Raw genomic sequence first — 24,728 nt, forward strand, 5'->3', positions numbered from 1 at the left:
ATGTAATATCTTTCCATCTATTCTAGTTAGTAGTAATGTACTTTGTTAAAGATAATCACAGAAAATATTATTCTAGTGTACTGTATCAAGATGTTGAATATTGATGACTTTAGCTGGCAAGATGGCTCAGCAGGTAAAGGAGCTTGCCATGCATGTCTGGTGGCTTGAGTTCAATCCCTAAAACTCTTACAAAGGTAAAGGGAGAAAACAGACTCCATAGTTGCCTTCTAACTTACACACTTGTATCACGGAACCAGCACATACACATGTACAAACATAATAATTTTTTTAATTAGAAAGCATAATTTCACTTTATCTAGAACCTCCTCTTGATTCTGTTTTAAAATGATGTTTACTTCTTTCATAATATGTAACAATGAAAATGTGAAAAGAAAAAATTCCCTCACCTTTTCCTATTCTTATTTTAATGTATTTTTAAAAATTAAAAATTTCAGAAATGCTTACACATCTACTGGACTCATGCCTCCAAATAGAAATGAAATGACCTTGGAAGTTACTGCTTCTGGGTGCATTGTTTTCTATGGGAACATTAACCAGAACTATCTTAATAGTTATTTTAAGGTGATTTCACTTGTTATAAAGTTACTAAAAGTCGTTTAAGTTGGGGGCTAGAGATATGGCTCAACAGTTAAGAAAAACACTTTGACTGCTCTTTCAGAGGTCCTGAGTTCAAGTCCCAGGAGCCACTTGGTGGCTTACAACCATCTGTAATGGAATCTGATGTCCTTTTCTTCTATGCGGGCATACATGCTAGTATAGCACCAATATACATAAAATGCATAAATAAATACATTTTTAATCGGGGAGGAAAAGGATTGCAAGTCATGCATCCAAGGAGTTTTTAAAATTATCTCAATTTTGTTGAAACTAGGAAAATATTTTGCCAGCTTTTAATTTTAAGCTTAAATTTAAGTATTACCTTTATAACTATGAATGAAATAACCCAGTGACAGTATATTTTAAATAAATTGATTTTCACTTACTATTTATAGTTTCTTTGTTAAATTTTTCTTGTACACTTATAAACCTGAATGTCATTGTTAAACATACACTTAATCATTTAGTCTTATTCTTACAAGTATAGCAAATTATATGCTGTAATATTGACAACCAGATGTCTGTTATCTTTCTTTTTTCTTATCAATGTTTTAAGGAAGTAGGTAAAATTCTAATGTTTTTTTTTTTCTTGTTACTGTTGTGGTTTGGGCTTTTTGNTTTTTTTTTTTTTTTTTTACCCAGGCCTGTCTTGAATTTACTAAGTTACTCAGACTGGCCTTGAACTTCTGATCCTCCTGGTTCAGCTTCTTGAGGGCTGGGACCTTAAACAATGTGCTACCATGCCCAAAAAACTCATGATATTCTTAATTAAAATGGAATAATTTATTAAAAGCTAGCATTCAAACTATATATTTAAAGCCATTATAATGTAAAAAGCCACTTGTAAACGTTAATAAACAATAAGGAATTATCACAAATTAGAGTTTATCACTTATCCCTTTATTATAATTTCCCAGTGTCTTTTGCTACAGAGTATAATTTCTTTTCATAACATCTTCTGTGTAAACAGATAGCAATATGAGCATGTCACCCTTCAGATCTTGTTCTGTGGCAAACGTGTGTTGTACAGTGATCTCACTATAGTTACTCAGAGACTGGAATAGCTTCAGAGCCTTTGTGTTTTAATTGTAATTAGGCTGTTACTGGTTGCTGATTAAACAGCACATATGGTGAGCTTTCTGATGTTTTGCTTTGGTTTGCTTGGCAATTGCGTGGTGGTTGCCAGAGAAGACTGAGGACAGCTAGGGTAGGTAGTGTTTTGCTCCAGAATGTGTGAGAATCAGGAGAGACCGCTTTTGTAAGCCCCCATCTTATTATACTCAGTTTATGAAGTCTCACTGGCTTCTGTCATAAATTATACTAATGTTGAATCAAATTATCATCTTTAATCATATGACTTGCAAATGATCCATTGTAAGTAAAGTATAACTTAGAAAGTGCCAAGTAGTGCAGTCAGAGAAAGAGAGATGTCATTGCTGGTACTGACCATGGTAAGTCATATCAGGAAATGGGCTTGATAGTTTTAAGTGTCTAAATTGGGAAAAGTTAGACACAAAAATATGTTTCTATGTTTGCAACTGTGTGCATTATACCATAGAGTTCTTGTTAATAACTTTAAGAGTGTTTTGAGGGAAGTAAGAAAAAAGGTAGTATTCAAGTCCCTTTTTAATGTGGTGATGATTTGAATTTTTTAAGTATTTGATCAAAATAAGATTTTTAGATTGTCAGTTTGCTTTTCCATCCTACCTTCCATTGTTATTGAGAGTTGGCTGTATTTCTTTCTTTTTTTTTTTTTTTTTTACTCATGGGCCTGGTTTAGAATACCATAGAGTGTCCTTGAATAATTTAATTCATTATTCTGAAAGGTCTGTATAGTGCTGCCAAACAGCACAGAGCTGAGCCACTCCAGATGTCTGTGGCTCCAGACTCTGCATCTCTGATGCGTGAATATCAGTAATACTTTAATAGGTATTACCTATAGGAAAATAAAATTCTGTCTTTACCAGAATACACTTACATGACAAATAGGCCACTCCCCAAAAGGCATTTAAATACTGAAAATCATTTAATGTGTTCAGAAAAATGGGGGAAAACCTTTTAATGACTGTATTCTAATTTTCATTATAAATTTGTTTGTTGTTTACAAAGTAAAGCCTGTATAATAAAAGTCACATAAAAGAAAGTTATCAGGAAGATATTCTCATGTAGAACTTGGCAATATGAGTGAAATTAGCCAGGTCATGGGGTGGTTCTTACACAGATTTTTGAATGCTAGAGTCAAAGTACTTTTTGGAGATTTATTTTTCCCCCACTCACTGGAGCACTGTCATCAGACATATTTTTCTGGGTTCATCTAAGTGAACGATAAATTATTGTTGATGATATGTTCAAATATAAATGGTGTTTATCATAGCTGCTTGAGATAAGGTGCATATAATTGTTGACTATTATTAAAAAAAGGTGTACTTTTCCATGATTTCTAGTTTTGTACTTAAGATCGTTCATAGCAAACATCATTAAAATATAAATATAAGAATACTTACAGCCACAGGGAACAAGATTCTCCAAAGGACACCGTTCATGTCATGGATATGGGTAACCAAACTCCATAGCAACTGCTGGCAGTGGCTCATGGGGTGGGGGAGAACATCTGCACACTTTTGGTACGATGATCTAGCACGCTGTTGTTATCTGCATGCCCCTGTGATCTCAGCTGTATGTAGTGTCTTGATCTTGTGCATGAGCTTGTGGACTTTGTGGTGGTGACCACATTCTAGTAGAGGAATGTGCTGAGTACTCTGTGTACATGAAGTTGTACTTCCTGCATGTACCAGCTCGCTGTGTCAATTCTGCCCTTCTAGGAGTGTTGTGATGAAGTAGTTCTAGCTACCATCCAGTATTTCTTGGGATCCTTCTTGTTTTAGATTATTTTCTGGACATAGTTATCATTAAATTTAGAGTCTGAAACAGGTAGTACACATAGTAAATATAGACTTGTTTTTAATCTCTGTATGCTTTAAATAGTCTAACATCATCTAGTCAGATTTTGAGAGTATGCTTCAGATATATAAACATATTTCTTTTATATTTATACAGAAATGCAAAATTACATACACTTTAATGCATTTTACTAAAATGGATCTTGAATAAAACCTATTATAAAAATATTTTGTTTGACATACTTTATTGTTAAAACTACATATTCTTTTTGCTGTTGAATCAGGAAATGTTTAAGTTCTACCATTAAAGGAAAATTTTTAAGAGCGAGCTCACTTAATGTTAGAGATTTGACTGAGCTTTTTATTTATAGTATAAAAATGGCTATTATCCACTTCATAGCATAGGAACAGTGGTGAAAATAACTCAAACCTTCACTCCTAAGGATAGATAACCCCAGGACGTACAGAACATTACTAATTACATAGTAAGGGAAGTGTTCTCAAGTCTAGTAAATTTGAATAGGATAGATTTCTGGTTAGTTAGCTTATTTACGATATAGCATTGTGAAGTATGATGAAGGTAAACATGGTGTATAGCATCATCCAAGTTTATTTGATACAGTAATACTTGGTTTTCTTAAACGTTCCAAGGATCACACTTAGATACACATTTATAAATCTAAGAATGGTTGAGATGCCATCCTATTAATTTACAGTTATCTAATGTGACCTCTCTGATAAAACTCTGTTGAGTTATAATTACTAGTTTTAAATTTTAAGCTGTAACCTCTATAATGGACTCTATATACCTGTAATTATTTGTTTTCTTTTCCATTGTCTAATAGTACTTCCTACTTAAAAACAGCAGTTTTGTGGTTTCTTGACAAACTGAGGTAATTTTCATGTTTTGGTTCTTATCTAATTTGTTAAGGAAAATTTTACTTTAGAAAATAATCCTCTGAAGTAATATTCAGTATTGTTATAGATTGATACAAATTTCCCTGTAAGTAATTTGATACTAATGAACTATTTGTAATTATGTCTTCGACATCTTATTCTATGTATGGCTATATAAAGTCTAAGTATCTCATCTATTTCCAGTGAAGATTTACAGGTCATATATCTTGGGGTACCAGCAGCTCAGGGCTTTAGGGAAATCCATGGAGTCAGCACTAAGACTTTTTATCTGAGGGGGTGAAGGAAAAGATACACACACTCTCTTAATGGTTTCCTTCTGATTTTTTTCTTTATTCTTTATTTCTTTATTCCTCACTCCCATTCACCCTGTGCCAGATACCAGAGGCAGTGTCAGTGGCAAACATGTGGAGGCATAGCAGAAGCAAAGACACTCAGGGATCTGGAGTTTCGGGGACTTGCCTACCCGTGCAGAAAATAGTCTCAGTAATAACTCTATGTTGTAGATAGTTGAAATAAAGAAGAAAGATGTATATACCTTGAACGATCTTTTACAGCTAGAGATAAAGAAACTTGAGTTTCTTATTTTTAATTACATTTTTTATTTACTTTACATACCAGCCACAGTTTCTCCACCTATCTCTCTTCCTGTTCCCTTGCCCCACCTCCTGTCTAGTCTATTCCCACCATCTGTTCCTCCTCTGTCCAGAAAGGAGCAGGCCTCCCATTGGCGGCAACAAAGCACTTCACGGTCACGCCACGCTTTGAGACCAAGCTCCTCCACCTGCATCAAGGCCATTCTTAACTAGGTTATAAACTGAAGTTTATCTTGGAATGACTGAGTTGTTGCTGCCTGGCAGTGTGCTTCTCAGTAAGTGCCTCATTTTATGAATTGCTACCTTCAGTGTGTATCCAATAGAATGCTTTGACTTCAAGGGACAGAGAACCTAAGCTAACAGTGGCTTAAATTGTATACTTTTTTTTCCTTTAAGGCATCTTGAGAGTGATGTCTCATAATGATTTAAAAGTAGATTATTCTCTCATATTCTTTCATACATCCCAATCATAGTTTCCCTTCTGTCTGCTCCTCTGTCTCCTCCCCACTCTCTCTCTCCCCAGATCCATTCCTCCTCTGTTTCCTGTTCAGAAAAGACACCACCAAGAAATGAAAGCCAAACAGGAAAAAACAAGATACAACAAGACAAGACAAAAGCCCTCATATCAAGGCTGGACAAGGCTACCCAATAGGAGGAAAAGAGTCTCAAGAGCAGACAAAAGACTCAGAGACACTCACTTCCATTGTTAGGAGTCCTACAAAGCTGACAGCGCTAATGTATACATAGAGGACCTTGTGCAGACGCTTGCAGGCCTTGTGCTTGTCCCTTCAGTCTCTGTGAGGCCATATGAGATTTGCTTCATTGATTCAGTGGGCCATGTTCTCCTGATGTCCTCTATCCCCTCTGACTCTTACAATCTTTTCTCCTCTTCTTCTTCCAGCTTCCCCAAGCTCTGAGGTTAGGGCCCCAGTCGGGACTTTCAATTTACACTCTCCCTCTGCATAATGTCTGGCTATGGATCTTTGTACCTGCTTCCATCTGCTTCTGGAAGAAGCCTCTCTGGTGACAACTGAACAAGACAGCAGTCTATGAATTAGCAGAGTATCATTAAGAATCATGTCATTGGTTTCTTTTCTTTTTTCTTTTTAGACCAGCCATGTTTGGTTCTCCCATAGATCTCTGGATTTTCCAATCTTCAGTTCCTGGTCATCCAGGCAGTATAGAGCATGTTTCTCAAGTTGAACCAAACATTGACTGGCCACTTTCACAAGTTCTGTGCCACCATTGCCCCAGCACATTTTTCAAGACTTGTCACGTTGTAACCCACTAACAGATTAAGTCTTAACTTCCCCAGGAAAAGCTAGATGAGCTGTGTTTTGGTATGGAATTTCTCTAATTGTCAACTAGCTCCTTTTACTCCAGTTAAATTCTCACAAGCAAATATGAAGATAAATCAATTACCTTGATAATTAACAGTGTTTTAAAATAACTTACATTCAGGATTAGCTATTAAATTCCTATATGTTTGGGTAGTAATGAAGATAACAATACATAAGGACTCTTTGAACTATCAACAATAGGGAACTTTATTGCAATCACATGAAGGGATACATTTGATTTAAAAAGTTATTAGCCTTAGAGTTGGTACATCAGACTCATTTCTTTCTTGCCAATATTCTCTTCTCAATGTATTGCTAAGAGTCCTCACAACTGGAAGACGGCTAGAGGTGGTTTTGTTGTTACATGTGCATGCATATCAGAATCAGCAAATGCATTTGTTAGAGCTGCATCACATGGATGCCAAGAAATCCAAGGAAGATACAATCAGTGTGGTCATCGTAGGAAAATCGATTTTCATCTCTAAAGGCCATGACTGTAACCTGTCATTTATGTGGTCTCTCTAGTGAGGAGTTAAAGCCAAAATATTATAACATATATATATTATATATATACATATATATATATAGATTAACTTTTTTTTTACTGTCATGTTAGAAGCTCAGTTCTACATCTACCTCCTTTGTCTTTACTGTGCAGTAATAGCCCTCTGTTCACTCAGTGGTAGGAGGATTTAAAATGGCAAAACAGTTCTTCAGTTTTGTTTCTGATGCTAATATTCTTCCTTTGGGTATTAGGCATCTGGCCCAGCAGACACCAGAACTGTAATTCTTGCAAGGATTCACAAGAGACATGAGTCATTACTGAGGAGATAATACCAAATGTCCTGTCTTCAAGTTTCGGAAATCCCTTATATACCTAGCTGCTGCACAATAGAATTTCCCCCAGCAGGTGGGAAATTACTGAGGCCAAGGTGGAGTAAACAATGGCCCACCCTATAGCTAACCACCATGGGGGCAGAGGGAGCAAAGAACAAACAGGGTGTTCAGCTGAAAAAATGCAGCAAGATGTCTGGCCAGAAAATGTCCTCAAGATGAACCCTGGGAGGAGAGGTAGACCCATGGGCCCTACAAGAACTAGAGGAGAGAGAATCAAACCTTTGCAAGTGGTTGCTCATTAAAAAGGTGTTAGGGGTGCTTAATGAAAGTCTGATTTCCTGCTTTGCATCCTAGCAGAGTCTCTGAATTACAGGCCTAAACCAACCATTCAGTCTTTCTGAAGTGTTTATGTAGTTTAGTCCTGTTAGCTACAACATGAGCAGAAGTATAGTGAAGGGTTTGTAATGCTAAGGGAAATTAGTAGACAGTGTGTTGGTGGACAATATATATGAACAAGACATTTTCTTCATTTGAATTGTTTTGTTATCAATTTAGATAAATATGCTTACAAATCTTATATTAAATATTTAATACATTTCAAAGAAAAATATCTTTTCCATAATTTCTTTTAGCATACTTTCTCTGACTGGGTTTTCTCACTTGTTATAACCATAGTTTCAGATACTTGATATCACTTTCCAGATTTAATAAGATAGTTGCCTCAATTGCCTGTCTTTAGCAATTGATGCTTAGCAACATGGCTGCTGTATCAAAAATATAAATGATATTTTTCCTTCAGCTTTTGGATGTCTTGACTGGAAGCTTCCAGGAGCTCAGTCATGGCTTTCAAAGTATGGGACTAGCATAAGTATAACATTAACTTTATTTTAACAAATGGACCACGGTGTGCATTACCCATTAGATTATTTCATGTTTTCTTCTTTATCATTAAGCTTTTAGGGATACCTTCTTTAGATTCAGGGTCCTAATACTGAAGCGTCAGTCGTGTGTAGTGATCTGCTTTGGCAGCTGCTGATTGGAGCAGTGCTCTAACCTTCAGGAAGTAAATGTGAGGCACTTCCATGTGTCCTTGGAGAGGGTCTTACTAAGCATCATTACTTTGTTTGAGTAATGTCACTTTGATTTGAAGCAAATAACCTCTGTGTTGTTTTCTGCTCCATAGACTAGGGAGTTAAAATACTAGTGACATTGTAGTGATTAAAATAAAATAAAAGATAAAATAAAAGAAGTTCAATGGTTAGTGTTTCCAACTCCTCACCAGCTATGTCTAGATACGTGTTCCCCAGGCACAGCTTCAGTAACTTATAATTTGAAGAAGTGCATGCTGCTCTAGGCCTTGAAGCTCCTCTCGAACCTTTAGATGCTAGTAAATACCTCTTTGCAGCCCGGGAAGTGGTACTTCATAAAGTGTGCATCATTCAGGTCAAGATCTTCAAACTCTGGTGAGATGTTTTTGCCTTTAATAGTGTGTTGCCTGACATGTATACAGTAACATGTTGTTTTGATAAATATGTTTCTCTACTTCTGTATTCTTAAAGCTTTTAAAAAATGTTAATTATTTCAAAAAATGCTTCAGACATATTTCAAATGTCCATATGTCTAAGAGTATTCAAATGTAGGAATCATGATAAAACTATAATTTTGTTTTCAGGATTAGATGTATGTATACATTGCAAATGAAATATTTATAGATTTATATATGATTTTTATAAAGCAAGAACTCTAAATCAGCTCATAGTACACAAATATCACTGTCTCCTCAGTTTGGACCACTGCCAATCACACCTTAGCTAATCAAACTTCCTCTCCATGCTTCCCTTCCTAGCCCAAAGTTGGTTGAAGAGAAAACGGGCTCTTCTTAGAGTTGTACCTCAGATAAGAACAGCTGTTTCAGAAACAATCACAATGATGACTGTATGTTTAATCATTGGTAGTAATTTGTGGTTTGAGAAAAACCATCGTATCCGTCAGTGATTGTAATGATGCCCATTAGTCACAGGTGTGGCTCTTTTAGAGGCTTTTAGTAACTCACAGATGTGGCTTATTTTCTGTTTCATTCTATTTAAATTAATTAATATGGCTTTTAGTACTTAAAACTTAAATAGCAAGGTTTATGTTATTTTTCTAATGTCATTGCTTTATCTCTTTTGAAAAACAGGCAGAAAAATCTGTCCTGGATCTACCCTCCATTTCCCCATATTTCTGTTTTAGTTTTCATTTACCTATCTTTTATATTGAGAGTTCCTATTGACACATTCTAGGCACAAGGCATTTCAGACTCATGTGGTCAATACTCAACCATTTCTCAGCACCTACATTTTTATATACCACAAAGTCCTTGGAAGCCAAGATTCTGCCAGTTTAAGCAGTATGCTTAAATAATGTGGTTTCTTCCTGAATCCCATACTCAAGCCAGAATATGATTTCTCCCACCTTCTGGATGAGATGTGGTGCTCAGGTATGACATTAGAGGGAATTAGTCATGGCACATTGCCACTGTCCACACTGTCACTTCTCCACAGTGTGGAGTGTATGTGGCCACTGTTCTTAGGAAGAAGAGATGACAGCTACAGTTGGGATACCCTTTCTTAGTTTTGTGCAGTATAGAACCTTCCAGTAAATAACTTCAGTGTGGGTGTATCAGTAATAGGAAAGCTTATGTTAAAGGAAAAAGTCTTTCTTCAAAGGGTTTTTCCTAATCACTCTTTGCGATGAAAAGATTTTTGGTAACAGAGACAGGTGTAAGTTTGTTTGTACGAAAGTCCATCTTTTCAGAATCATTCCCTGTATCTGTAACACCTCTGAAAAGGCATTGGGAAATATGCTAAATAAGTACATTTTGAGATGATTCATTTTGGTTACTCTTAAAAACATAATACTTTTGAATTATTAAGGTCTCTAAGCAGCATGTGAGAGGGCTGTACACACTTACAGAGGAGAGAAAATATTGCAAAACTTAGTGTATATGGCAAGATGAATTAACAAGATAAAAACAGTCTAAATTTCTCATTAATACATCTTAAGCATTTGTTTCACTGCAAGTAAAAAAGGGTGACTTTTATTCGCAAACAAAAACCCTCAGATAAATCATTCTTAATTATCCAAGCTTTGTTTTTTATTTTAATTTATTTTAAAACTATCTGTTCTCATTTACATGCCAAAATCCAGTTCCCACTTCCTCCCTTCTCCTGCTCCTTCCTCCTCCCCCTCCACTCCCCATCTCACCCCTCCATCCACTCATCAGAGAGGGTAAGGCTTCCCTGGGGAGTCAACAAAGTCTAACACATTGCTTTGAGGCAGGACCAAGGCCCTCCCCACTATATCTAGGCTGAGCAAGGTGTCCCTCCAGAGACAATGGTCTTTTCCTGCTCTTCTCACTGCTTTGCTCTGGCCTCCTTTCTGTCGACTTTCTTTCTTCTCCTGATGTGTATAACTCAAAATTATCTTTAAAGATACTATTTTTTTCTTTCTCTCAATAATTAAGTTTTCCATCTTCTCCACTGTGTTGACATCTTCAGGTAAGTGTACCATACACAGTCACGCTACATGAGCTCACTCCTTCTGTAGTAGTTCTGAACTTAACTCCGTCTACGGAGAGACTTCTTTAAGGTCCTTGCTTTCTTATTTCCCAGTCAATGATTGTAGTGTCCTTTTTTTCCCATTAATCTCCTGGATCTGTCTACAAGGAAACTTACTGTGCTTTTGTCAGTCACTGTCGTATTGCCATAAAAAAACTCTCTCAAGACTTATTGTTTAGTCAACAGGCTCATGTTTTGTAGGCTCGCAGGCCAGAAGAGGGCACCAGATCTCATTACAGTTGGTTGCGAGCCACCATGTGGTTGTGGGAGTTGAATTCAGGACCTCTGGAAGAGCAACCAGTGCTCTTAATGCAGCTGAGTCATCTCTCCAGCTCCCCACCCCCAGGCTCAGGAAGTTTAAGTCATTATTTCCACATCATTGGGTGGCAAAGCTGTGGTCAAAGTTGAGATTTAATGCCACGTCTGAAAACTAGGCTCCTGTAACTCCACTGAGTAATTGCTTCTTTTGTCATTCAGGAATTTGTTTTGATTTTTCATTTGTTTTTGTTTTGTCTTGTATTTTTGATTGATGTTTTGTGTATTAATGTGTGTGTGAGGTTTTTAACTTTTTAAAACTGGGTCTTAGCCAGCCTAGACTTCACTGCATAACCTTGAGGGTTGACTCTCCTGCCTCAGCATTCTTGCTACAGGGATTATAGTATTGACTACCACACCAGCCTAGCACTGGTCTTTATGGATCCTTTTTTTAAAAAAAAAAAAAAAAAAATCTCAGTCTCTGGGCTTGAGAGATGGCTCAGGCTAAGAGCACTGGCTGCTCTTGTAGAGGTTCTGAGTTCAGTTCCTAGTGACCACATGGTGGCTCACAATTGTCTGTAATGAGATCTGGCACCCTCTTCTGGCCTGCAGGCATACATGCAGACATGTCAAATAAACCTTTGAAAATAATCTCAGTCTCTTAGATTCTGAGATATTCTTCTGTTATCTTCCTTACCTCTCATATTTCTTGTTCTAGTTCTTTAATGAGCAAGTACTATAGCACTGAGTTCTCCCCAGGCCTTAAGACCCCATTTGTTTGTTTTGAGGCAGGGTCTCACATACCCCATATTGGCCTTTGAGCTCCTTATCCTCTGGTCTCCCCTTCCTGAATTCCAGAATTGCAAACGTGCACTGCCATTCCTAATTTTGCTTGTTTGTTTGTTTTTATGTCTTGATGGGGATAAAGCCTTGTGTGTAGCCAACCACTCTTGAGACCAGCGGAGCCACATCTCAGCCTATCTCTTGTTTTGCTGTTTTTTTTTTTTTTATAGTCATTTCTCTCTTTATCAGGCCAGAAACATTGGTTATCTTTCACTTTTCATTACCTTGTGGACTGATGTCCAACATATTTATCAAGTAAGCTCCTCTCTTAACTTCATTCCTGTAACATATAGAGTTTTAAAATATGGTTTTAGAATCTACTACTTCCTACTTCTACTGTTTTTCTACATGCTCAAAGTTGGATATCTGTGATAGCCAACTACTGCAGACTATTGGAATTTATATTGCATTAATTTTTTTATGTTATAGTCATCTCCACAGGGTACACATTTCAAGATTCCCTGAAACTTCCTGTGTGTACAGTCGTGAAGCTATCTACATATAGCTTGTTTTTCTATGTATATGTAACTATTATAACCATAACTCATCAATGAGGAATAGTTAGATACAATATTAATAGAAAACTCACAAAATATATTGTTATAAAAAGCATGTGACTGTGTTCTCTAATATGACTTATGGTACTTGCATGTTTTCTTTAAAAGCAATACCTTTCTGGGTTCCCTTTGCTAGCATTGCTAACGTTGTGTGGATTTATGCTTTGGAGGCACTTTTAAGTAAAATACAAATCAGTTAAACACAAGTACAGTAACACAAGGAAAATTGATCTCATAGCCAGCATGGAACTTGTATCAGATACAAGAGGGATGCATATCAGATGAGGTTGGACTGAGAAGCTTGTGACTTCACACTCTTAAGTATGTTGATTAATTTAAAACTTAAGAAGTTCTAGGAAATATTTCTGGAATTCCACATTTTGTATTTTTTTTATCAAGGTTGACTAAATAACAGGCCAGAAAGCCAAACCATAGTAAGAAAGGATTGTTACATTGCCAAATTAACATTGTAGACTATTGCTTCTCCTTGTTATATAACCTTCAGAGGTATTCACTTATATGTCGACAGAATATACAAATCTTACCATAAAATTAAATAATGTTATAAATCCAGTTTGAGACTTGCTCTCAAATATCTAATACTTCCCTCTCTCCTAAAAACAGCCTAACTTGGTATATTGTGTTTCTTTGACTCTCTTGATACAATATGAACTAAGATGGTCTTCTTCAGTGTTTCTCCCTGTCAAAGCTATTGAGACCTTTTCACTCAAGTGTCCTAGCTCCTAGTAATTATTTCTGGCATTGAACTGTTAAAATGCTTATTTTACATGTTCATTTAAGCTTTATTCAACCATCTTGTATCACTAATTTGTCTTGTGGGTGTATTGTTATTTACCTGTATGTCTCTTCTCTGGGTAAAACCTGCTACTGAATACCATACCTATGTAAACTTTTAAGATCGATGTATATAGAAAAATATGTAAATATGCACATGGATCTGTTTTATAAAGTAGTCTCTGGGTATTCATTATATTCAACTATGAAGTTTAAGTGGATATTTCCTTAAATGTCCCTAATTCTTTTGGGCTGATTACATAGCTCAGTTAGTGAGTCAAGGTGCCTGTGCCCATAATGGCCTTCTAGAGCCTCTGTTAGGGGTGAATTCTTGTGAGAACTTTTTTATGAACCAAATAGTAATAGGTTTTTCAGCCAGGCAGTGGTGGTGTGCACCTTTAATCTCAGCACCTAGAAGGCAGAGGCAGGTAGATCTCTGGAATCAAGGCCAGCCTCATCTACAAAGGGGAGTTGCAGGAAAGAAATAGGTTAGTATAAACATTATGAGTTTATCATTTTCTGAAGAAATATTAGGCATGATGTCTGTTTTTCTATATAGATTTATTTACCCCCATGGTAACTTTTCTTCAGAAATACTTTTAGGGAACATCTGCTTTGGCTAATATTTCTGAGTTTATCTTTATGCCTTGGGGCAGCTCACTACAAGACTGAACACCATGTGCTCAATGCACTCACCTAACAGACACATCTCAGATTCTCCACCAGTGACGACTAGCGACTGCACCATGTGGTCAATGCACTCACCTAACAGATACATCTTAGATTCTCCACCAGTGACGACTGCACTCTGATCACAGCAACTTAATAACCCTGAAACTGGGACAGAGTAGAGTTTATATTAGGAATTAAAAGTTTAATAAGCAATGGGATTAAAAAAATAAATGTGAAGTTAAAGTAGTAAGTTTGAAACCTAAGTCTGTTTTGGAAAAGCAAAAAGGAAGAAGAACCAAGCAGATGACAGACTGACTGAGTAGCCGAGCTATAGTTGCAAGCCTGTTTCTTATATGCTTCTAATGTGAACTGATCCCTGTGCTTGCTGCCTATACCTCCTGTGCTTACCTGGACTGACCTGCCTGCTCCAGAAAAGCTCAACCTCGAAACTGGCACCTGCTTCCTTTCCTCTTCAAAACAATAAAGTTGGCTTATTTCAGATCGTTTTTCCAGGTTTCAGGATTGTCTTTAAAACTACTATCTATGCTTACTTTTTTCATTTAATTATTTTAGAGAACTTAAGTTATATTAGAATGTAAGTTTTCAAAACACATTCCATGAAAAAGAAATGACCAACAGTGCATTGTTATTATTAAATATATTTTATGATACTTAATGAACCAAATATTAAGTATAACTAAATAGTATTAAATGATGTTGAAAAGTCACCACACTCTATCTAGAAAAAGTATAAATTTATTTTTGGGTAATTTTAACAGGGAGACTAGAATTAATTTTTTATCTTTTAAATGGTAATTTTGATATGAATAAAGTATTGTAATGTATAATAAACATTCTTTTTTCTTTAAACCACTTCAGTTAAAATAAAACACTGCAATAATTCTAACATAGTTTTATCAGTTTTACATAGAGCCATTTGGCAAACAAACGTGACTCCCTTTGTCTAGTTAGATCAAGTAAACATACAGTCAACTCTCAATCATTCAGACTAATGGAGGAAAGGATGGAACAAGCATTAAAATTTGTCTAGTACCCACCCCCTCAAACACTGCCTCTGAAAAAAAAGGCTTTCTATCTTGATCACAGTACATCATGTAGCCTTTGTTTCCAAGGAGCCAGTGGAATACAGCCGAAACTGACAGGAAAGCCTCATGCTATCACTGTCTGCTCTTTTTTGTGCGCATTTTAGAGTCGCTGCCTTAGCATTGCTTTATAGGACTACATTTCACATGAAAAGTTGATAATGTTGCTGTTAAGATTCTGTTGGCTCATAAAATCAGCTTTATATAAACACCCTTATCTTCAAATTGCAATTTGTAGATAATTATAACATTTCAAAAGCATTACCTCATGGTACCAAATTGCTTTTTAAAATTTTTAATGCAAAATTTTAATGAGAACATTTTTATCTTTGAGAGTCTTTCATAAAAATTCTTCTAACTCTTAAAATTCTAATGCGTGCAATATTTCTAACTGAAGAAATGCTGAAGGAATTTATGTGTGAAAACAGTATGTTGCATGTACATTATATGTCATTTTCTCTGCCAATTAGCTGCACACATTGTACTAGTATCCAGACACATGGATTCATGGGAATGCATGTATCTGGAGAACTACAAGTTGAAATAAACACACCTGCCTTTTATTTCAATAACTGCACATTCAAATGAATCTGGCATTTATTTGAATGTGACTTTCCTATATGTGCAAGAACATTGCTTTCAGCGTTTAGTTTTTTGCTGTTGATGTTTCTGTTGTTGATTTATAAGTGAAAAGTAGACACAATTGTGAGGGTAGTGCTTCTCTGGACAACTCTGCATGCAGAGAAAAGGAAATTCAAAGAGAAACATATCAAGTACAACTGAAAGCTTTGTCTTACATGCTTTCTCTCAGTGGTACTTTAACTAGATGCTTATAAAATGTAGTAGTGCTCAAAGCCAAAGTAGTAAAACCCATGAGTTGACCTGGAGTTTGGCCTTCTTCCCTGTAACTTACATAATGTAATTACCTTTATTTCCAGAAAGAAGTTGTTAGTGTTCCTTCCATTTGGAGAATCTAATTGTTTTTTCTACAAAAGCTATTTTCTTAAAATGTATACCACAGTACATACCTGAGCTTTAAAAAATTATGCTTTCTATTACGAAAGGGAAGTATCTGTTACAAAGCTCATTTTATAGTCTATATCACGGCGTGTCCACATCCCTCCTAAATTAGTCCATATTTCTATATACTTATTACCTGTCATGAGCCAGAAAATAGGATCTCTTCATGAATCTCAACTTTGAATTTCCTACTTTTCATTGCATGTGAATTATCAACTCTACATACTAGTTGTAGCTCAGGCTCCAGTTTGTGTTTTGCATGTTAAAGCTATGAACATTATAGTAATGCTGGAAAGAACCTGTAGCTATGGTTCTGCAATTGCCTAATTACTAAAATTTATAAACCAAGGCTGACTTTGCTTATGTAGACTTGTCTTTCTGCCTTAGGGAGTGAGCTACTTTATGTCCAAGGGTATCCTAGATGATTCGCCAAAGGAAATAGCAAAATTTATCTTCTGTACAAGAACACTAAATTGGAAAAAACTGAGAATCTACCTTGATGAAAGGTAAAGCAAAAATTAAATTTTTATCAGAAATGAGTTAAGTAATGTTTTAACTTTTACTTTAAACGCTATAGTACATAGAACAATCTAGTTGTAAAACTGAGTAAAAGCATAAAAAAGTTTATTATGTCTTACAATTGATTAGACTTTTTGTTTCGAATGCTAATGAAACCTTGTCATCATGAAAGTAACAGATGCCACGTGTGGTCTGACATAAGCTTATAAATATCTGTAATAACAGCATCAGAAGCTGAGGCAGAGGATCTCAGAGCTGCGGCCAGCCACAGCCGTAGAGTGAGGCACTGTCTCAGAAACATAAATAGATACAAAATGATAGCCCAGCATCCCTGGGACGCAATCTAAGATCAAGTATCATCTTTGTGGAAGTTGCCGCCCTAACTTAATAGTTAGCCATGAACTAAGTGTTTAGGTGACCAGAAGCTCTAAATCCTGAAACTGTTCATTTAAAAATCTATTGTAAAGAGAAACTGTAAACTGCAGAACCTAGGGACTCTAAGGGTTGTGGATAGTTGCATAATATTGCACAGACATTATGCACATGTCTACAAAGTCTGAAAAGGTGAAGCTGGAGAGATGCCTCACAGTTAACAGCACGTGCTGCTCCTGCAGAGGATCCAGGTATGGTTCCCAGCACGCTCATGGTGACTCACAACCGTCTATAACTGCAGTTCCAGATCATTCGTTCTCTTCTGGCCTCAGTGGTGCGGACAAGCATGCAGATGAAACATCCATGTATGTGTGTGTATATATATGTCTAAAAAGGTGACATTAAGTATGTCGATCACACAGGTAGAGATAATGGATCATATTGCATTCTCATCTGGTAATTATTCACTTGTACCCTTATATTTTAGCTAATTGGAGACATGAAAATATTAAGAGAGCATGTACATCAGCTTTCTTGTCATTGAATGAAGTCTCCTATGAAAGATGTTGTCCTTGCTACTGTGTCGTTAAATGCTAGAGACCTAGAGATTGGTGCTTCTTCTGTAGATCTTTCTGTACATATTTAGCTTTGCTGACCTTGTGCTCTCTTGTTGCATTTGCTTTAACTCTGCCATTTGTGTTGTGTAAGTAGACACAGGCCAACTATAAACAAAGCAGTATGGCCGTATTCCATTAACTCTATTTACAAATATAAGCAGTGGGCCAGAGTTTGCCTACTTGCTGTATTTGCCTAGTCTTGTCATAAGCAATTGGTCAAAATGAAGGCTATGGTCATATAATCAAGTTTGAGTTCAGCAACAATTAGAGAATGTTGTCACAAAGAGTATTTAATTCTATAGGTTAAAATATATAACATATACATATATTTATATATGATACAATAATTACATAATTATAAACACTTAAATATATATCATAGAATTATTATAACCATATGTTGGGATGGTGAGCAGCCACTGAAAAGAATGAAGCGAATCTATTTGTAAAGACAAAACCATGTACAATGAACACTATGAGGAAGGAGGAGCAGACTGTAAAGCAGTGTGTATATACTCTATGTGGGTGTTTTTGGAAGTCTACATAAATAGCTCTTACCTCTGAAAATGTGTCTTGGTTCAGTACAGGAAGATTCCTTCTAATTTAAAGGGCATGAATTCTACTTCTGGTTGGCTTAGATCAGAAGGCACTGACTGGTAAAGAAGCAGTGTTTCTTTGTTTCTCTGCGGGAAGGGTGTTTGTCTCTGTGTAGCCCAGACTGGCCTTGAACTCATGATCCTCCTGCCTCAGCTTCACGAGTGTCACTATACCAACTCAGTAGCACTTTCTATACTTCAAATTTTTGATAAGTAGAATTATTTTATAAGTATATTATTTTTAAGTAAAATTCCATATTTCACTTTATCTTGTTTTAGGCTGTTTGTGCAGGGGTTCAAAGTATCTTAACTTTGTAAATGATTATATTTAATGTTTTTAAAGGGTACAGATATTATATACTTTATAGGACTAACTGATACAGTAATCAATGATGATTTATATTTTATACAAAAATGACAAATTTTAATTTTTCAATATTTTTAGAAATATTAACTACAGCTTCACCTTTTTTCTCCTTCTTTAGGAGAGATGTCTTGGATGACCTTGTAACCTTGCATAATTTTAGGAATCAATTCTTGCCAAATGCATTGAGAGAATTTTTTCGTCATATTCATGCTCCTGAGGAACGTGGGGAGTACCTTGAAACTCTTATAACAAAGTTCTCACATAGGTTCTGTGCTTGTAATCCTGACCTAATGAGAGAACTTGGCCTTAGTCCTGGTAAGGATAACTCTGTGTGTGTGTGAATGTGTATGTGTGTGTGTGCGCGCATGCACAAGTTTTGCATTATTTTTCCAATCCCTACCATCTGTGGGAAAAATAATCATAATATGAGGCATTTTTTCCACTGTGGGGAAAATACTTCCACAAACTGTAAATGTTTGTTTAAGTGTTGCCACAGGGATGGCATGGGTGCAGACTCAGAAGGACGTGCACTTACCCTTTGCACAGGGATGGCATGGGTGCACACTCAGAAGGACGTGCACTTACCCTTTGCACAGGGATGGCATGGGTGCACACTCAGAAGGACGTGCACTTACCCTTTGCACATAACAGATGCACAGCAATAGGAAGAAGTTAAGACTAACTATGTCAATTTTTTAAGTTATTTGTTATTTTTTACCAGCTGATGTAAAGTTTTTTGAAGCTTTTAATAAGCTGTACATAGATAACAATATTTTCCACTAAAATTTGTTTTAATACAATTAATTTTCACTGTGTGTACATATATACGCATGCTAGCTCTCAAGTCTCATATGTGTACTTTCATTTTATAGACTTACTTGTATTTTTTTTAAGATTAGGCTTATTAAGCAATGATTGCAGAACAAAACATGCCTGTCATATGAAATTTGCTGAGTATGTTTCATGAGATATAACATTTATAACATTTAACATATAACATAAGATTTCAGGATTCTAAAATAGTATAATACTATAAATATCGTAAGTGTTGCTACTGTTGTGATCTTAAGCACCCTGTGATTATATGAAAAAAGAAAATTCCTTTGTTGCATGTGCTCAAGCAGGGCAATGTTTTCCCTAAAGATTTATTTTTGAAGGTCATATACAGATTCCACCCACGTTCAGAGTACACCTCTCAAATGTGAATAGTAATTTAACAACCTTAAAAATGTTTTGCAATCTCTTTTTAGTGCCAAGGTAAATATATTTCATGCCATTAAAAATACTCTCAAATTAAATTAGGTTTTGTAAAAAGCATTCTTTGTAAATAAATATCTTGATTTTTTTAAATCAAGATGATAAGCTGGTGGTAGAATTTATTTTAATTATAGTTGGATGTAAATATCCCATTTGAAAATGAAAGTAGAGCAAATTCTGAAATGTTAACGTCTGGAATGTATTTTCACAACAAACTCCTAAAAATCTTGACGTTCCTTTGAACTGGAGAGACTGCTGGTTTCCTTGGTAATCAGACTGGCTGAGTTTACCTCGGTTTGCCTGGTCATAGGCAGTTTCCCAGAGCTTTGAAGACTAACCTGGAAGAAAAGCCGAGACTTACAGGGTGGGTTGGCCGCCCTGTATGATCTTTTGTGATAGGAACTTTTGTCTCCTTAGCACCAGTGATATTTTGAGCAAACCAATAACCAATGTGTTTCCTTTTCCTTCAGATGCTGTCTATGTACTGTGCTACTCATTGATTCTACTGTCCATTGACCTCACTAGTCCCCATGTGAAGAATAAAATGTCAAAAAGAGAATTTATTCGAAATACCCGCCGTGCTGCTCAGAACATTAGTGAAGATTTTGTAGGACACCTTTATGACAACATCTACCTTATCGGCCATGTGGCTGCATAAAAGCACAATTGTTGGTACTTCAACTCTTACTCCAGACTAAGGCTACCCAGGAAAGGACTTAGCAGCAATGGGGGCTGCATCAATGCTGGTCTCTCAGCCTCTGTATGCGGTCAAGCTGGAGTGCACAGCCTCTTTTTGTTTCACTGTTTTCTAGTTTAGAAATTTCAAAACTAACTAATATTGGTGAATATTTCTCACTTTTGCTCATCATGTTTGCACAAAACAGCCATTGTATTACACAGCTGTAGACAATGTTAAACTGACATATGCTCTCTAAGGTGGAGTGTTTGTGCATTAGATTTCTCTGAAAACGATCCATTTCTATCCTTTAAAATACCATGTAATGTATGCATATTTAACTAAAGAGATTTATAATCGTAATTATTTTATTGTAAAGATTTTAACTAAAACTTTTCCTTTTCTCTTGAACTGAGTTCGGAAATTCTTTTGTCAAAGTCAAATCTGACCTGGAAACCAATACCAGCTTCCCATTTCTTGGAACTTTGAAAAGAGTGTTGATTTGTTACTCTATTAATATACTATGCAAAACTGGCCTTATTGTATACCATTTATCATTTGATTCATTTTTAAAACTTAGTTAATAAAGTTTCAATACATCCTTTAAATATTTAGAATATAAAAAAGTCAGAATTTAAAAGTCACACTTCCCTAGAACTTAGGGAAGTCTTTACTTCCTTGTTTCTGAAATACTTGGTCTTAACTATTTTCCTAATCTCAATCTATCTTCAGAGTTAATTAATAAAAGGATATTACGCCATGAATCACACTATGTACTCATCACTCTTCAGGTGTATGTCAAGGGCTCCCATGTGATGTGTTCTGTGCTAGGTTATAGTAGTGATGCTTAGACTGAGTTCATGCTGGTGGAATAAGAGGGAAGCTGTGGGTTTTTTTTTTTCCTCTAGTTAGTTGTTATTTTTTGGTGAATGATGCCTTGACCTCTCCCTCTGTCTACCTCCTCCACTTTTAGATGTCTCTCTTACCTGCTGATATTCCCCTCCCTCTCTACCTACCCCTTTTCTCAGTTTGACTGTCTTTTTCTAAGCCTTCATTTCCCTAGTGTTTTCTTTTTGATTTTCATACTCTGCCTTCTTTTTTTCAATATAGTTTTATTATGGACATAATCAAACAGAAAGTCGAAATATTTTTCAGAGAAAGCCCGCACACTTCCCCCATTGTAATTCTGCAATTACAGTTTCACTATTTGCTTCATCATGTATTCATCCATCCCTCCATCTGCCAACTTACCTTAATATCTTAAACATACCAAGATTAGCTTCAAAAATATATATTCTTTGTTGCTAAATTTATACATCCTTGACTAGAGGTCTACATTTTTAGCCATTTTTTGTTTTGAGGTAAAATTTACATTCAAAGAAACGTAAAAGTATTATGTGACTTTTTCCAAATGCTGACCCTCTGCAAATTAAATTATGTCAGTTATATGAAGTTACTGTAATTAACTATAATTAATATTATACCACTTTGTATGGCATATTTTCTACCCACAATCGTCGAGTTGTTAAATATTATAAAATCCAAAGTCTTTTATTTTTTTAACAAGCATCTTTACTTTAAATGAAGTAAGAAAAATAATCTTTTGTATTTACTAATAATATAATTTTAAATACTCTTTGTGTGTGTGTGAAGATTCAAACCCTTTTTACAGTATTTTTCTTCTCAAAATGAGAACATCTATTGTAATTGTGGTCATCTAGTTATCATAGTTTCATTTGATTTGTTGTTGTTTTATTTTATTGAACATAGATTCTTCTCTCATACAATACATCCTAATCACTGTTTCCCCTCCCCCCATTTCTCTCAGCTTTTCCCCTCCTTCTCCCTCCCCTAAACCCACTCCTGACTGTTTCCTCTTCAGAAAAGATCAGGCCTCCAAAAGACAATGGCTGAATAGGACAAAACAAGATGTAGTAAGTCAAGACAAAAGCCCTTGTACTGGGGCTGAGAAAGGTAACCCAAGAGAAGGAAGAGTCTCAAGAGCAGGCAAAATAGTCAGAGAGGGAACCTATGTTCTACACTACCTGGTTGTCTAGGAACTGGAGACTGGATAGCCCAGAGACATAGGGTAGACCCAAGCACAACTGGTTTAAAAAAAAATCAATGGAATGATCCTAATGCTATTCTGCTATACTCATAGATCAGTGCCTTGTCCAGTCATCATCAGAGAGGCTTCCTCTGGCAGCGGATGGAAGCAAGTACAGAAAGCCACAGCCAGGCATTATGCAAAAAGAGTCTGAAATTGGAGGTCTCTATCAGGTCCCTCTCTTGGGAGCCAAAGGGGTTGAGGACACCAGGACACCCTGATCCACCAACTCAACTAAGCAGGCCTCACCTCACATGGGCTCACAGACACTAAAGTGGCAATCATGGGGTCTGCATATGTCTGCATCAAGTTCTCTGCATATATGTTATGGCTGTTAGCTTGGTGGTTTTGTGGGATTCATACTTTTTTTAAAGACTGTTTATTTGTTTGCTATGTATATATGCCTGCATGTCTGATTAAGGCACCAGATCTCATTATAGATGGTTGTGAGCAACTATGTTGTTGCTGGGAATTGAACTCAGGACCTCTGGAAGAGCAGCCAATGCTCTTAACCTCTAAGCTATCTATCTCTCTAGCCCAGGACTCATAATTATATTTGAAAATACCTTTTTTTTGAAGAAATTTTCGCTGAATATGCAATTCTACTTTGACATCCTTTTCTTTTATGCCCCTCCTTAGGAAATGATTTATTTTTGGCCTATGAGTTAGGGATGATAGTTCAGCATTGCAAGGAAGGTATGGCAATTGGTACCAGCTTGGTCCAAGGTGGGGAAAGCTTTCAGAGGAGGTGGGAGCATCCAGCACACCCCCTTTACATCTCTGCAGATCAGAAAGGAAATCTTCACAGAGCAAAGTCAGACGATAATGTAAAATCTAAGGATTCATTTCTGTCAGCCAACCTTATTCCTCAAAGGTCCCACAGCCTTTGGAAACAGCACCATTATCTGGGGGACCAAGTGTTCCAGAACATGAGTCAGTTGGGGACATTCCACATTCAAACTATAACATCCCTTTTGACCCCATAAAAGTTTGGCCATCTCAATGCAAAAATACCTCAAAAATCCAAACCTCAGTCTCTTCTAGACTTACAGCAACCTATTTAGTGATGAGCTTCTGTAAAATCGATTCTAAACCACAAAGTGTTAAATGTTTCAAATATGCAGTGCCATACAGAATCCCATTGCAAAGGAGACAAGTGTGGACAGAGCAAGGAAGGATCGGAAGAGAGCGAGATCAAAACCCAGCAGGAAAAAATACCAAACTCTACACACCTGTCTTGGATCCGGAGCTCATTGATGGCATCAACAGACGTGTATATTCTTATTAGCCCAGCTCTGCCACCTGAAGCACACATGACCTCCTTCTTAGACGCTACACTCAGTCCCTTCAGCTATCCCTGGAAGACATTCATTTTTCTGACATTTCCGGTTTCCTGAGATTGCTATTGTGACTTACAGATTTCAATTTCAGTTTCATGCTTCATTAAGAATGTCCAGGGAAACTCCCTGCTGCACCTTGCCCGGCCACAACTTTCTAGTACCTTGATGTTCCCAAAACTCCTGCCAACATTCATGTCAATAACGACCCCAAGTTCAACTGACAGCTCAAGATATACCATGGACCACTGGACTGCTGGACCACAGGTGATAGAGTTTCTGTGTGCCATTCTACCTGAACCTGAGAAGTCCCTTCTCCAGCCAGTCCAACTTTAGCGTGTACCCTGGAGGTTCTTACCTACTTAAACACTCTCACGGGTTTCTGTTTTCACACCTTCGGGGTTTGACAGGTGATGTGCACAGTCCTCTTCTTGATTGTCGCAGTGTGGTATAAGTGCATTCCAGGCTACCAATCACTGTGAGTTTCCAAAGCTACTCTTCTATGACCCTGGTTTCTTTAGCCATTACTGCCACCTTTTCTTCAGCTACTTTGTCCTCAATTTGAAATTCATTCATTCTTCTTTTCTTGCCCAAATGTACATTTCCCACATTTTCTGCTGTCTTTCACTGTAAATCTATTGAGAGCAGAGAACCATAACCTTACTGCTATCTAAATGCGCTACCATCAATTTTCTGCTGCCTAAAAGCATTAGTCCATTATTTTAAAATTCATTCTCACTTAAAGACAGACAGAATGTGCCAGTTGATTTTCCAGATCGCTGTCTTCCCCGAAATCTTCTGTTCCTGTCTCTATTCCCCTCTGACATTCC

At 36.5% G+C, this 24,728-nt stretch overlaps 1 protein-coding gene across 1 annotated transcript in view; it reads left to right on the forward strand.

The window, feature by feature from the left end:
* Positions 1–20,865, forward strand: part of Fbxo8 (F-box protein 8) — a 38,186-nt gene extending 17,321 nt beyond the window's left edge. The window contains exons 4-6 of the mRNA XM_050147823.1: positions 16,438–16,556; positions 18,640–18,836; positions 20,249–20,865. Coding sequence (XP_050003780.1) covers positions 16,438–16,556; positions 18,640–18,836; positions 20,249–20,436 — 504 coding nt within the window. The 3' untranslated portion in view covers positions 20,437–20,865. The remainder of the gene's footprint in view (positions 1–16,437; positions 16,557–18,639; positions 18,837–20,248) is intronic.
* Positions 20,866–24,728: the final 3,863 nt, after the last annotated feature.

The sequence above is a fragment of the Alexandromys fortis genome, unplaced genomic scaffold (genome assembly GCF_014885135.2).
Source record: "Alexandromys fortis isolate MF-2015 unplaced genomic scaffold, M_Fortis_MF-2015_v1.1 scaffold_58, whole genome shotgun sequence".
Taxonomy (NCBI): Eukaryota; Metazoa; Chordata; class Mammalia; order Rodentia; family Cricetidae; genus Alexandromys; species Alexandromys fortis.